Raw genomic sequence first — 17,105 nt, forward strand, 5'->3', positions numbered from 1 at the left:
ATAATTGAAAATAGTACCAATATTAGAAAAAAAATCGGAAATTATAAAACATGTTGACAGAATGACACTAAACAGACTATTGAAAACAAAAGGATAAAGAATAGAGGGAAGATCTGTGGAACGATTTTGGATAGGTGAAGTCAAAGCAGATAAACGATTGACCTAATTCCATGAAAGCTTCATGATGATAATGATGATGAGCTTAGGTCTTGTAAAACGTTTCTGAGATTTGTGGTGTTTTTGTCTCTTGCATGCTATGGCTATTGTTCTTCTTTTTCTTCTCGAATAAGTTTATTTAGCTCATTTCACGCTAGAGATTTTTCAGCAGTACAATTACTTCTTTCTAAGATTTTCCTGCGCGAAGTCTTTCAGTGTTACCTTCACTACTTGATCATTATTTAATAAATTAATAATTATTCCATTCATGTGACTTTTTCAGTCAAATTTTCGTCTTTGAATTCCCTGTACAAGTCCTTACGATTTCGTGATATGTTCAATCAAAGTTCACATTTCCGAAGTTATTTACATTCGTTTGTTGGTGTATTCGCTTGTTTTATGGTATTTTATGGATTATTCTTATCAACTGCTGTGATTACACAAAATATGTTTTTGTTTATTATGATTTTTCAATATAATTTTTCTTTCTTTGCAGAACTTTAAGCTCACAGCAGCTTTCGTAGTTCGTAATGGAGCGATGGACTGGTAGAGTGGCGCTAGTAACCGGCGGAAACTCCGGGATTGGTGCTGCTATCACACGGCATTTAATAAAATTAGGCCTAGTTGTTGTCGCTGTTGACCGAAAGATTGACTTCCTCCAGGTATGTATGCTACTGGCATCTTGTGGCGAACTTAGAAACAAACCTTACCTATTTTGCTGTATTGTTACGAGACAACAGTAAGCATCTATAGCAGGCGTTCCCAACCCGCGTAGCCCCATGGAGTGTGTCGCGGAATTTTAGAAATGAAAAATAAATTTTATGCCATCCAGAAAGTCTCTTTACAACGCATTTTTTTATTTGCAACGAAGTCTTTGATTATGGTACATTTTATTTTGAGATAGACTTTACCAGTGAAACGTGAACACCTGCAACACAGCTCAGTTTAATTTTTCTGCCTGTCGATAATTCTGATGAGAGTGAACACTTGCAACAATGCTTTGCAATTCGTTTACTCTTCCCACTTAGTAAAAAATAGAGTTTAGAATATAATATTGGTTAGTTTCAGTATATACATATGAGGGGGCGACTATTTTTATCTAAAGTGCTTTATTTAGATTTTATCATGGACAAATTTTTAATTCGAAAAATACAATCTGAATCATGTTCTGGGTTAGATGACAGCAGTGTTAATTCAAATAATGTGAGCGAAAATTCCCTTTTCGTAAATATAGTGCGTTTCGTAAATATAGTGATGAATATATATATATATATATATATATATATATATATATATATATATATATATATATATATATATACATGTATATATATATATATTACGAGGTATTGTTTATTGTTTATCGTTAGTAAAATAACATGTACAAAATTACAGTCTCAATTCTTCCCTGAAGGAGGAAAAACTCGTGCTCAGGGAGTTATCTAAACATATGCTTAACACAAAAAAAAGATAATTATTTGATACGAAGTGGGTAAAAAAAAAGGAATAAATTAACTTAAAAAATTCAATTTCAATTTTAACAATTTAAATCATACAAATACATATAGTCTACATATTAAATCAATATAGGCTATATCCTTTAAAATTAAATTCTTAGCGCTATTTTTTAAATTTCTGATACTAAAATTTTCCAAATTTTGATATTTTAAAATTGTTTTGTTATATAACCTTGGACCAAAGTAGGTACCATGGCTGAGAGCTGTGCAATGTGGTTTTACGTGGCGTGGAGATGAATATAAACAAAATCCCGAGTGTTGATATTGAGAAGAATTCTATATATGAACCTTGTCTGCCGTATCTTTCTCAAAAGTACAACGTCCTTCTTAAACAATGGTCTGTCATTGGTTTGCTGTTTGGCAGTAGAAGTTCAATTACAAAATTCACATGGAATTATCTTAAGGAACTTCACATTCCTTTTGATTATGTAATGTCTATTCTTATAAATAGTATCAAGGATTCCCTTCAAATATTATATCATCATCTCTATTTCAATTAATCCACTTATATTTGCCTTCAACAATTAACTTTCTTTTTTCTTTAATGTATCACATCACATTATATTGTACATGTTTATTGTATTCAGGACCCTTGTGGTCACTCAAAATTCTTTGAGCTGATGTCTATAATTTAGAAAAATATTATGCGGAAATGTTTTGTCAAATCATCGATGGTGCCGAATAAACTAAAAATGTATTTAGAACTGCCGTTTTCAAATTCATACTTATGTGAATCAGCATTTTTCTACCATGAAAATACTGAAATCTAAGAAAGACACAGACTGCTGCATCTTGAAGATGATTTACATGTTGGCCTGTCAAGCTTAGGCCACGTATAGAGAAACTCTTTGCAACGAATCTGTAGAAGGGAGAAAAATTTTAATTCATTCATGAGACATCCTTGTCTACCTATGTTAAAACATATTAAAAAAATTAATCATTTTAAAAGACTTTCCCGTCCACCGCTGTGGAGTAACGGTTAGCACGCTTGACCATGAAACGAGCGAGCCAGGGTTCAAATCCTGGTTGAGATTTTTTCTGGCGTTTTCCTTCAACCCATCGAGAGCAAATGCTGGGTAACTTTCGGCGCTGGACCCTGGAGTCATTTCACCGGCATTATTACCTTCATCTCATTCAGACGCTAGATAACCATAGCAGTTGATAAAGCGTCGTAAAATAACCAATTAAAAACATCCATCCGTTCTGAATAATTTCGAGGGAAAAATTGTTCCAGGGCCGGGCATCGAACCCGGGACCTTAGGTTAAACGTACCAACGCTCTGGATATAGAGGGAAAAATTGGATCGGTGTCTGGTAAGAGTCCCGGGTAGCTCAGTTGGTAGTGCGTTGGTACGTTTAACCAAAGGTCCCGGGTTCGATGCCAGGCCCCGGAACAATTTTTCTCTCGAAATTATTCAAATCAACTTTACAGAGAGTTATACCTGAAAGATTGGTTTGCATAATATACGTCACTGATCGTTAACAGAAAACCACAATTTAAGTCACACAGATTTAGTGTGCATTCAATGTTGGTTGCTTGACCGTTGTCAGCCCACTTTGAGGTCTGTGGATATAGAGGGAAAAATTGGATCGGTGTCTGGTAGAGTTCCCGGGTAGCTCAGTTGATAGAGCGTTGGTACGTTTAACTAAACGTCCCGGGTTCGATGCCCGGCCCCGGAACAATTTTTCCCTCGAAATAATTCAAATCAAATTTACAGGGAGTTATACCTGAAAGCTTGGTTTGCATCCATCCGTTCTCTTTTCAGAACGCGAGAGTATTACGAGTAAAGTTTGGTTCACAACAAACCGAGATCGGAAACGACAACGAGAACGATAACGGAAATAATGTTAAAATAAATGTATTTAATGTGAGTATTCACAATTAACTATTGTGAATGCTAACATTTAAATACATTTATTTTAACATTATTTCCGTTATCGTTCTCGTCGTTCCCGTTCCCGGTTTATTGTGAACCAGCCTTAAGAATAAACGCGCTACAGCATACTTTCTTTAGTTACTGGTAACTTAATTTCACCATCGTTTAAAATGTTCAGTCTTGCATCTTTGATTGAGAACACTTTGCTCGTACTACTAGAGCATCCACTTCTCATGTCGGAGACCTGTGTTCAAAAGTCCGTGAGTGCAAGTGTAATTTTATTTGGGACAGACAAAGAAGTTATAAATGCAAGTTTTCTCGGGATATTCCTGTTCCTTTTGCCCCATCTGATCAGTTACCTGAAGAGTAGAGGAAAGGAGGAGGAAAGAACGCTATAGTAGAATGATGAAGGATCGGTGGACCAGAGAAAAATTCTCTCCGACACCGGGATTTGAACTTGGGTTTTCAGCTCTACGTGCTGACGCTCTATCCACTAAGCCACACCGGATTCCAGTTCCAATGCCGGATTGAATCTTCTTAGTTTAAGCTCCACCTCTTAGTTTCCCTTTAGTGGCCAACCCTCATGCACTGTGTCACAGATGTGTGACAGTGGCACAGTGTCCAACACACTGATGTGCAGAGGTGCACTCATTGCGAGTGACTAAGTGCCCGGGATCCGACGGAATGAGCACCGTCTTAAATCACTAAGTGATTATACAGTACGTTCGCTTCCCCCTGCGGCCGGGCGATGAACAGCAAGCACGCGGAGCAGCAATAATATAGCCTACCAAAGTGCTGCCACCCGTGCTTAAGAATCACTCAACAGTTGTCCATCATTTTTCAGTCAGCTGACCTAATTGCGTTCTGTTTCAACAATCTGTTTGCGTTACTGAAGCGCTTTATAAAAAACGCCTCAAGGCCACGCGTGGTGGTTTCCGTGAGCAGTCAGTTTACGCTTGTCAGTGTCAAGAATGCATCAATGCAGATGGACACCACTTTCAGCAACTTTTGTAACAAGGTTAGTACTCAAGTTATAACAATCAATGAGTAGGATAAGCTTGAGGATTGATACACGTCGCTAACTAATGCTTCGCGCTTGCTGGCCGGCCGCAGGGGGAAGCGAACGCACTGTATATGCACATCATATTATAGCGATATACCGAAGTACATATGATATTTCCAAGCAGGAATTCTGCGTTATCATATGATAAACTGAGAGGATTCAATCCGGCATCGGAATTGGAATCCGGTGTGGCTTAATAGATAGAGCGTCAGCACGTAGAGCTGAAAACTCGGGTTCGAATCCCGATGCCGGAGAGAATTTTTCTCCTCTTCACCGATCCTTCATCATATGATAACGCAGAATTCCTGCATGGAAGTATCATTATATACTTCGATACATCGCTATAATTTATAGTAGAATGTTACAGGGAACAGTTCTCATATTCATCATCATCACTACACTCGTCATTATCGACGTTTGTTTTCGAGATTTCTTTTTACTTCCGTCGTCATTGTAGATTGTAAACCAGCATTAATCATCTACAAGAAGTGGGACTCCATGGCAATATCACAGTCTAGTATATACAGTCACGAAGCTCAATACGTAGTAAATATGCATCCATAAATATTTGCTAACCACTAGGATCGCTAATTACGCCTCATTACAGACAATGCGAAATAGTACCGGCACAGTCTACTGTTCCTAGCACCCTCACAACTCAAGCTTCGTGACTTTATATACTAGACTGTGGTTTTATGTTCAGTATGGTGCGAAGCCTTTGCTTGAGATAACATAGAATAAACACAGGGTAAAGAGCACATACCCAGCCCCTGTGAAAGAGAGAGAAATTTTTATTTCAGTCGAGAATCGAACCGGAGTTCGCTGGACTTGTGGTCGATAGCGCTGCCGATTGAGACATAGACAGCAATAAAATACAGTTTCCACGTATATTGGTTCGGTAATATAAGAAAAAATTCCCGTCATTTACCAATAAATGGTCCTTGTACAGAGTGACTCAGTAGGAATAGTAAATATTTTACGGGGTGTTAGTATGAACTATTGAGTAGAAAAAATGATAAGTATAAACATATATCCAGTTTTCAATGTGTGTGTTTGATATTTGATTATTTCATAATTTTGTGTTCATAATATTGAACAAATTTACAATTTAATTCTGTTGAACTTTTTTTTCATAAAAATAGTTGTAAGTGTAGGCGAAATATATTACCACTTTTAATTGAACCAGGATAGTGTCGGTGAAATGTTTCATAGTTACAGTGCAGTGAATGAATTGATAGCGAAAACAGTGTAGTGCTGAAAGGTACCTGTGCATGTATAAACATATCATAATTATATACTCGTGGTTTTAAGTTCTAACTTAGGGTTAAGATATAAATTAGATTTAGTTTAATTAATTATGTTATATTAAGTGATTCATTTAATTTAGGATGCTCCTTGTTCATATTATTATATATTGCTATTATTATTTAATTATTAATATTATGAATTGTAATTTATTATTAATTGTAATTATTGAGTGTAATTAGTTACCACTGCCACCGTGTAGTTACCCATTTGCAGTGTGAATAAATACATTCACTTACGCAAAATACAATACAAAATGTGGTCGAATTCATTTTTCATATATTGGACTAAGATTACAGTTTATTAAAATAAATCCAGAATTAACCTTGATAACATTTGCAATGAGATAATTCAATATTATGTATATTTGTTAAATTGAAACTTTCCAGTATTTAAGTTTTTGTATAGATACGAGTACTTTATCTTTTCTTTTTTACTTAGTGTTTTTTCTCAATTTCTATTTAAAATTTTAATTATATAAATTAACTTCTAGCATCACATTATATAAGTGGAACTGCCACAAGGAGAGCATTTATTTTTTTGAGTGCAAACTGTAATATTTGAAATATGTGCGTCTAAGTTGTCATTTCAATAAATTAAAATCCAATTCAATTCACAATGATATGAGAGAGCGACAAATGACTACGTACTCTTGACTTCGTACAAAGGAATAATACGTATCGCTCTCCTGACATCGTCTAAGGTTTTCAGTGTTGTTGCAGGAGATTTACTCGTCTACAAGAATGGTCATGTTCTTCCAACATGACGGAGCCCCTGTACATTTTGTCAGGTGAGACATCATCTAAATCTCACAATCCACCGAATAATAGATAGTTCGCGGTGGCCACATGAACTGGCCATCAAGGTCCCCAGACCATACTCCTGTCGATTTTTGTCTGTGGAGATGGATGAAAATGGTAGTGTGTACAAAGACATAGTAAACAGAAAGGACGAATTGGTTGCTCGCATTCTTAATAAGTACCTTAGAAGAGCAACACTTAGGCCTAATGTTGTAAACAGAGCGGGGAAGTGCACTGGTGCCGGTGGTGGAATATTTGAACCATTACTCTCAACTATCGGAATGTATTGATACCATGTAAATAAGCAATGAAAGTAATAATTTATTAAGGTATTTGTCTTTCTTTCTTGCTACTTATAACGCTTGTTATGGGTACAGGTAATATTCAGTCACCTGTATTTCCACACCCATTGAAAATTGAACGTGTTCACATTAACCTTTTTTTTTTACACAGAATAGCCCATACTACCACTACAGTCTAGTATATACAGTCACGAAGCTTGAGTTGTGAGGGTACTATAGTCCCGTCGCTCTAATTTCCGGCAGCCAATCGCGTTGCAGGTCGGCTACATTTAAACGTGTGCGTCTTGTGATTCGCTTATGAAGACGTTATTCATTTCTTAAGGCTCGATAAATACTTAATATCATCGCCCTCCATTTTGGCTCTTTCGTTGGCGTTCGCAGAAAGCACACGAGGACGTTATTTGCCGCTCAATTATTTGCTGAATTACAGTGCGTTTGATTTATTATCATAGGAGCTACGACATGATAACGTTTAACGGTGTGGCAAATAGATTCCTCGTATGGTAGCTCAGGAACGAAAGAACAAAAATGGCGAACGATACTACCTACCTAGACTTTATAGAGCCTTCACTTCCTAAGACGTAAGCAAAGAGGCGGAGTCACGCAGGAAATAACACCGTCGCGACTATAGGAACAATAGACTGGCGGTACTATTTCGCATTGTCTGTAATGAGGCGATAGTAGCGATCCTAGTGGTTAGCAACTATCTATGGATGCATATTTCCCTGGTATTGAGCTTCGTGACTGTATATACTAGACTGTGCTACCACACGATAAAATATTTACTATTCCTCCTCAGTCACTCTATATCATGCAGACAGGTGGTAGTGAAGATATATAATTTAATGCGATTTTACCGGATCCATGAAACTGCTTGTCTACGTCAAATTCCCTGCGTGCACATCAATATCAGACCATCTTCGCGGGTTCCTCTACTCACAGCTTTGCATATATATAGATATAAAGATTTATGAACCACATTTTTAGTGCCGCACTGTTCTCACGAGCATGTTTTATTTATATGGGCTCTTGCGTCAGTGCAGAAATTCTGAATGGTGGCATCTGCTGATATAATAAATTTCCATTTCTGGCACTTTCGATTGCATCTTCCGATTGCATCTTCCAGGAATACTGACCTGACCTATCCTTCGCGTTCTCAGTAACTATTATTATTATTATTATTATTATTATTATTATTATTATTATTATTATTATTATTACTACCTTCATTGCTATCAACAACAGTGGTATGCGCAAGATCACCAAAGATCTAAAACCTGCCTTGATAACAGCAGCAAGAAAAGAAGTGATTGAATTAAAATTTTAATTCCACGTTTATACAGGGTCATAATTTTATTTTTACTTCAATTTTTATTGTACCTGAGTTTTTGAATGTACTGTACTTCACTCCCACCCCTTCTACTAATGAAGTTCCAACTGTCCTCCACACAGAACCAAGGCCGCATATAGTAAACAGTACTGAGTTAGTGAGTGTAGTACGTTCCAGAAATATGTTCGCGTTTTCCAGTGACGAAAGAGCTTTCAATATTGAATCCTATTTTCGCACAGGTACTGTCGTCCGTTTGCCTACGTCGCATCCGGATTTCCCTCACCCGCTTCTGCCCGCCCCTCTATAAAAGCTAGTGGCTCGGCTGTCTTAGTTCTTTTCTGAAAACATTAATTTCTGTTAGGAATTGGATATCTACGTACTATTATACAACTGTTTAAAATAACTTAAATAAAAGGGCCTCGTTAAGTAATTAACTGTCACGTGATTTCTGCCCTTTCTACGATCCTGTAACAAAACCACTTGGACGGACAGTAGATAACATATCTGAGTAATTTTATTTGTGCGGTCGGGCAGAAGTGAAGATTGAATAATTTACAGTACGTGAGGTACTCTTTTACAGACTAGGTACAGAATTATTTCAACATGAGTTACTAGTACGAAGGATGACACTGGTAATTGGAATTAGATGCAATAGTTTATAGTGCGATAATATGCACAAAAGAACTGAAGCCTGTATCGAAATGAATGGCCACCATTTTCAAAAATGTGTATAAATATCGATATTATGATTATTTTTCAATATAACTTCATTCTCTATATTGTATGCTTATGTGCTATAGACAGTATAATATACACTGCATAATGAATACGTTCGCATGGATAACTCAGTTCGTGAGTAAAAACACTTATTGGTTAATACTGTATTGTATTTTGATTAAACAAAAACCTAATGACAATTATCAAACTCAAAATCGCGATATTTCCTGGTTTACGTAAATGGATGAACTACTTTTCTTCCCTCCTATACCTGGTAAAGTGATTTGTTTGTATTTTACGGTGATTTCGATTCTCGAGCGTTAATTCAAAGGTATAGCCAGATTAATGTTAAAAATGTTAGTAAAAATAAAATTATGTCCCTGTATTTTTTTAACAATTTATGATGGGACACTTATTTCCTAGCTGTAGAACTGTATATAGGCCTACTTGTACGTCCCTTTGTTTTTTGTAGACTTCCTGGTAGGCTGTATTGTAACATGACCTTCATATAATGAACAAATCTCCCCTTTTACAGACATCCACTGTGCGATTCAAAAGGTGTAATCTTTGAGATTAATCGATTGTCATAATTGAAGAGTACTTTCCAAATGGTGTTAAGTCAAAAAGCTACTTTTTCAGGAAATGTGAGTTTTCATAAATGGAAATATCTTGAAGGTAGTGAAAGGAGACTTTGCCAGTTAAAACATTATGGAAAATGAACTTTATTAATAGAATTTAATTTTTGTAAATTGAAAATGTGCTAGGTAACAGTGCTGTTAAACATTTAAATATGTTCCAAAATGTGGTAAGTCACTTGACTTATGTATGTTTATTTGAATATTTTGCACAAAAAGAAATATGTTTATAGCTGATGCTACATACTACTGGGTGTTCATTTCAAAGTGTGTCATGACGTCACTGTTGTGAGTCAGCGATTTGAAGCGCGTTTCAGCTTTTATGTCAGAGAAGTTGCCTATTAATCAAGGCGTTCAATCCGAACTTGAGAACGTGTATGGTATAACTTGAACGTCGTAGCAACAGATAGCGGTCTGTAAAGTCAGCCTGTGTGTTACCATAACCTCTTTCGAACTGCGTTTTGCGCGGACAAGTCGTACGCAGGGTATTTGTTATCATCGGTTGCGTACGGCAACATTCCACAATACAAATCAAATGCTCCGTGTCCATGTTGGCCGTCGAAGTTAACGTCAACAAATACGTAAGTAATCGTCTTAACCCTCTCCTCATATCCCGACAGTAAGAAAAAAACTCACCTCAGTAAGTGTTTCCAAACAGTTCAAATTCCTGCCACTACAGGCGTTACCGTACGTATCGGTAAGTACTCTTCAGACTGAACGCCGTACTTGCTAGGCAACTTCTCTGGCACATAGGTAATACGCCTCTGCGGAAATGTAGGAAGATTGAATTCTCTAGGCTCATCGACTAGCCACACGAAGGCATACAGCGAGCCATGACACACTTTGAACTGAACACGCAGTAGAGTGTCAAATAACTAAATCTATATCATCACAAATGTCCACTTTGAAAAAAAAAAGTTGTTCAGTAATTATGTATGTTTCTTTGAACATTCTGCATATATAAAACAAAGTAAGGAGTGTCTTAATAATGATCACTTTAATATCACATCATACATACTACTGACCTAGCACGCTTCGGAGAAAACTATGAGCCACCAGCGTGGCTCAGTCGGTTAAGGCGTTTGCCCGCCGGTCTGAAGTTGCGCTCGGGCGCGGGTTCGATCCCCGCCTGGGCTGATTACCTGGTTGGATTTTTTCCGGGATTTTACCCAACCGTAAGGTGGATGCCAGATAATCTATGGCGAATCCTCGGTCTCATTTCGCCAAATACCATCTCGCTATCACCCACCAATCTCATCGACGCTAAATAACCTCGTAGTTGATACAGCGTCGTTAAATAACCAACTTAAAAAACTGAGATTATAATGGGAATAACACGGAACATAACACCATTTGGAAAGTTTCAAGTGTATTCCTTTGTACGTGTATGGGAAATAATAACGCTAACTTATAAAATTAAAAAAAATATATTTATATATATATTATACATACAGATTTTTATATTATCATAGTTTTCTCTAAAATCCAATACACGGGTCTTCTGACCGTACGTGCTTTGTACCTAAAACAAGTCCTACTTTGTAGGTTTCACCCCCCCCCCCACCTTTGATTATATCCACTACTCTCTAAAAGAACACACATATTAAAATGAAAATGGCACAACAAAACATATTATATAACATATCCTAACCTAAAACAGACATAAAAGTAAGGAATGTCTTAATAATAATCATTTTAATATCACATCACACATACTACTGACCTAGCACACTTCGGAAAAAACTATGAGCCACCGGCGTGGCTCAGTCGGTTAAGGCGCTTGCCTGCCGGTCTGAAGTTGCGCTCGGGCGCGGGTTCGATCCCCGGTTAGGTTTTTTCCGAGGTTTTCCCCAACCGTAAGGTGAATGCTAGGTAATCTATGGCGAATCCTCGGTCTCATCTCGCCAAATACCATCTCGCTATCACCAATCTCATCGACGCTAAATAACCTAGTAGTTGATACATCGTCGTTAAATAACCAACTTAAAAACTGTGAGAATATAATGGGAATAACACGGAACATAACACCGTTTGGAAAGTTTCAAGTGTGTTCCTGTGTAGATGTATGGGAAATAATAACTCTAACTTATAAAATAAAAAATTGTTCATAAATGACTTAGCACCAGTTGGAAAATCACCCTTCAATTATTGTGATACTACGATATTATGTTTTTTAAATAGCGCAAGATACTTGTTAAATTTTTGAGGATGTAAACCAAAAGTACCTAGTTGTTTTTTTCCGAGGTTTTCCCCAACCTAAGGCGAATGTCAGATAATCTATGGCGAATCCTTAACTCTCGCCAGATACCATCTCGCGATCTCCAATTCCATCTACGCTAAGTTACCGAGTAGTTGATACAACGTCTTTAAATAAACAACCAAAAAGTATTCGTATTTTGAGAATTATGTGAAAATGACAATCGAAATAAACTTATATGGTTCAAAAATTATAATTTTTGTAGGTCTATTTATCAAGCGTAAAATATTAATTATTTTCTGAATTCCTGTATATGAATCAAGATGCTATTTTCAACGTAACGAAATGTGTCCATAAGTGAGCCGGAATTCACGTCATTTACAATAGTATCTACATAGTTATGCAAGTAGTACCTACATAGTTATGCAAGTAGTACCTACATAGTTACGCAAGGGGTGAATATAAGAAGCGAAATATTACATTTCCTTGGGTCAGGTTCAGTGTTTTCCTAGAATCAATAATGAGATTATTACGTCGATGCGTCGAGGAAAATTCCAGCATGCTTCGCTGTAGTTGACCATGAGCATTTCCCTTCACTTGCAATCACTGTCATCCTGTAATCTTACCAACTTTGCATAACTGAGCCCATCGAATAAGTATCGATAAATGAACATTCTTCTCTGTTTGTCTGTCTCTGTCGTCCAGTCGTCCTGACAGTGACTTCCTTGCTTGTCTGTCTTCCCGTCCTTTCCCTACTTATCTGTCTTCCTTTCCTGTCCGTCTGGTCAGTTTATCTTGACTATGCTTTTTCTTTTGTCTGTATTTTATTTTTAATCTTCTGTCCGTCCTTCCTGTCCTACTATCATCTCTCCTTTCTACTCTGCTGTCTTCCCCGTTTTGTATGTCTTTTCTGCTTTAATTTTCTGTTCCGTCATGTTCTTTTTTATCTAATCTATCCTCTTTAATTTTTCAAGACTTTCTTCTCATTCTGAGCTGCTTAACTTTCTTATCTTTATGTCTTTCCTTTCCTGTATTTTTTATATTCTTTTGTCCTCTGTCTCGTCTTTCTTTTGTCGTGTCTGTCTTTTATAGCTTATTTTATATTCTATCGCTTATAAACCCTATCATCTCTATCACATCTCTCCTTTGTCTACTTATCTACATATTCTTTCTGTCCTTTACCTAACCTTTGTCATCCCTGTCTTTTCCGTCTTTTATGTCCCTTCCCGTCTGTTTTTCTGTTCTTCCTGTCCTCCATCTAGACTTTGTCTTTTCTGTTCAATCTGTCTTTTATGTACTTTCTGTCTAGACTTTGTTTTTTATGTTCATTCTGTCCTGTATGTCCTTATGTCCTTTCTCTCTTTCTGTCCTATCCGTATTTTCTGTCCTTCTGTCTTTTCCTCTCTTTCTATCCTTTCCGTTAATCTGTTATTTTTGTTATTTCCTCCCTTTCTACCCTTTCTGTTCTTTTCTGTTCTTCAGTTTTTTCTGTATTTTATCCTTTCTGTCTCTACTGTCCTTTCTGTCTTTGCGTTCTATATTCCTTCCGTTCTCTCTCCTTTATTTTTACTCTTTTCTATTTATTTTATACTCTCTGTCAATTCCATCTATATTTTCTCTTTCTATCTATTTTCTATCTTTACTGACCCTATTAGTCATGTATTTTTTGCCTTCTCTATTTCTTTGTATTTTTCTTTCTTTTTTATATTCTTTCTGTTTCTTTTATAGCCTATGTGTATAAATTAATCAGCATATATTATATTTATATTCTCTAATTTCGGAATATATGTTTTTCATAAATTGTCCTACTTTATTCGCGTACGATATTATTCTTCTTCTCTATGTTAATATTATATAATTTCATTGTAGCTGTGATTTTAATTTTAGTTCCTATTTTATTTTATTTTCTATATTCCTCTTATATTAATAATATATTATATTATATAATATCATCGTAGCTGTAATTTTAATTTTAGTTCCTATTTTATTTTATTTTCTATATTCCTCTTATATTGATAATATGTCTGAACTGCGACCGAACACGAGCGCTGCTCATTCGGTCCTCAGATTTTGTTAATATTATTGTATCCTCTTTTTGTATTGATTATATTATTTTGTTTAATTTATTTCTATTTCTATTCTTGTAATTATATTCTGTAGTCTGTAATCTTTCTGTCTTCCTGTTTCTTTCATCTTTTCGTATTTTTTGAGCTTTCTAACTTTTCTATATTTTTAGTAGGTATTTTTCTTTCCTGCCTACTTTGTATTTTTTCTCGTTTGTCCTGTCTTTCTGTGCTTTTTCTCGTCTTCGTCCCGTTTGTCCGTCTACCCTTGCTGTATTTCCTCTTCCGTCTGTTCTTACAGTTCTTCGTCTTCTGTCAATTTTTTCTGTCTTCTCTTGTTTGTCTTTTTTCAGACCTTTCCTCTCTTCCACGTCGTCTGTTATTTTGTATTTATTACTTACTTGATTATACGAACGACGCTCTCAATTACTGTGGTTATTCATCATTAGCAGAATTGTATGATTTTGAAGAAGATAAAGAATTGCGCAGAATATGGTCTGGTTTATTACAGCTGTCATTTCGAACTTTGTATGAATAAACTGAAGATAGTCATAAATAAAGAAACAATTTCCATGCAACTCCATGGTTTTATACAGGGTGATTCACGAGGATTTACCGTCCCTTACGGAGCTTATTTCCGAAAGAATTCTGAGCAAAAAATGCCATAATCTCAATATTTTCAGAATTACACTAATTTGAAGTTATTTGTAAAATACCATTATTCTTGAGTTTTAAGGACAAAGTCCACACCTGTGGAGTAACGGTCAGCGCGTCTGGCTGCGAAACCAGGTGGCCCGGGTTCGAATCCCGGTCGGGGCAAGTCACCTGGTTGAGGTTTTTTCCGGGGTTTTCCCTCAACCCAATACGAGCAAATGCTGGGTAACTTTCGGTGCTGGACCCCGGACTCATTTCACCGGCATTATCACCTTCATATCATTCAGACGCTAAATAACCTAGATGTTGATACAGCGTCGTAAAATAACCCAATAAAATAAAAAAAATTAAGGATAAAAGAATATTACAGGTAAAGCATGAACTATTCAGGAATATCATTTCTTTAATTAGCAAATATTCTGAAGCTAAAAATGTGTTGTGAATTTCACAGTTGCTTCGTACAGAATTCTTTTTAGATTTTTAACTACAAAATTACATTTTCTTACGCATTTATCACAACAATTGTTACAAATCACGCCACTATTGTAAATTCTTTAACACTGTCGATTAGGATGCATAATTAAACTGGAAAGAATCAAGTTCCTAAAGTCGTATGATTTGTAACAATTTTTGTGATAAGTGCTTAAGAATGATGTAATTTTTAGTTAAAAGCAATGAGCAACACATTTTTAGCTTCAGAACACTAGCCAATTAAATGAAATGAAACTTCTGAACACTTCATTCCCTATTTGTAATATTTTTCTACCCTTAAAACTAAAGAAAAAAGGTAGTTTGCTAACAACTTCAAATTAGTGTAACTCTGAAAATATTGAGATTAGGACACATGTTTCCTCAGAATGTCTTCAGAAATAAGCTACCAAGTCATCAATGGAAATCCCGATTATGAATTTGTGTTCAGTAAAATTACTAATTTATGATGAAAATGTTGAAGACACAGAATTTGGCCTCATTTTGTCTCAAATTTCATCATTTAAATTTGTACCTGTCACTTCTTGTGACGTAAAAAGTTAATTTTCTATGTATTACAAAAATATTTTGACAGATAAACGTTTGAGCTTCACTGCTGAATATTTGGAAATGACTGTTAGCAGTACATTGTGTCATTAGAAAATCAAATGTAAGTTTCAGTTTTGATAGTGAATGTTTTTTCTTTCATTTTGCATATTTGCCATTTAATAGTTCACAAATTATGCATATTTTACGATTTGATGGTGCATGAAAATCCTGTCTTTAGTCATATTTCTATTATCTAACATTATTTGAAATATATTAACATTCTATTTATTTTAGCTTAATCCTGTTACATAGTTTGTATTTCAGTGATTAATTAGTATTTTGTTTTTTAATTCGTAAATAACTCTTCTATAGATGTAACTCTTATCTAAATCAAATTGTTGAATTCTTTGTAAGTTCATACATAATATGTATGTATACTTTTTTGCTGGCTGAGTGGAAGAGAAGGCCTTACGGCCTTAACTGTGCCAGCTAAAATAAATTATTATTATTATTATTATTATTATTATTATTATTATTATTATTATTATTATTATTATTATTATTATAAAAAGTTTCTACCTATTTGTTTCTCGGGGCTCCACACCTGACTTCAAACCTTCTATTTCTAAGATAAAATGAATTATACCGTAAAACTTGATATAGAAATGTGTCGCTTCCATTGTCAACAGGAACTGGCGTCTAAAAATGAGAGCTGTGGTCGTCTGCACCCCCGACTGTGCGACCTGTGCCAAGAGAGCGACATCCTGGGGACTTTCCGGTGGATCGAATCCTATCTCGGGGGCACCGACATCCTCATCAACAACGCCGGTGTAACCGGCCAGAACAGCCTCATCGGTGAGTCCGAGAGATCCGTTACACATGAATCATTAATACGTATCAGCGGACTCGCAATTACGGGTGCTAAATGCTACAGTGCAGTTATATCCGCTGCATTACTACGAGTTGTGAGAACAGGAATTCAAGAACCGCGATTCGTGTTGCTTGCCACACTGATTAAGACAGATTGATAATTTCCAGATTCACTGATTCATTCACAGTTACGAAAGGGTGTATTTATCGATTCCTCGTGTATTTTTATTGTAAGTTACGGTTTGAAATTACTATAATATCAGTAACGTAAAGAAAGAGTATGTTGGCACTGCGTGTTGTTTTGTCGGTTTGAATCTTCGGTGCCGGTGTAATCGGAAGTAGTGTGTAATTTTACAGTATCTTACATTGTTCGGTATTATTATTATTATTATTATTATTATTATTATTATTATTATTATTATTATTATTATTATTATTCTCGGTTAAGAGAGAAGTTTTTTATATAATATTCTTATTTTTATCTATCTATCTATCTATCTATCTATCTATCTATCTATCTATCTATCTATCTATCTATCTATCTATCTATCTATCTATCTATCTATCTATCTATCTATCTATCTGAATAATTTCGAGGGAAAA

The 17,105-nt window shown here is 35.7% G+C and overlaps 1 protein-coding gene across 2 annotated transcripts in view; it reads left to right on the top strand.

Moving 5' to 3' along the window:
- LOC138703147 (dehydrogenase/reductase SDR family member 11-like) overlaps nucleotides 1–17,105 on the top strand; it is a 143,469-nt gene that overhangs the window by 42,714 nt on the left and 83,650 nt on the right. For both annotated transcript variants that reach the window (XM_069830792.1, XM_069830791.1), the window contains exons 2-3: nucleotides 653–818; nucleotides 16,322–16,487. In XM_069830792.1, the coding sequence (XP_069686893.1) occupies nucleotides 687–818; nucleotides 16,322–16,487 (298 nt within the window). In that variant the 5' untranslated portion in view covers nucleotides 653–686. The remainder of the gene's footprint in view (nucleotides 1–652; nucleotides 819–16,321; nucleotides 16,488–17,105) is intronic.

This window comes from Periplaneta americana, chromosome 7 (assembly GCF_040183065.1).
Source record: "Periplaneta americana isolate PAMFEO1 chromosome 7, P.americana_PAMFEO1_priV1, whole genome shotgun sequence".
NCBI classification, from domain to species: Eukaryota; Metazoa; Arthropoda; class Insecta; order Blattodea; family Blattidae; genus Periplaneta; species Periplaneta americana.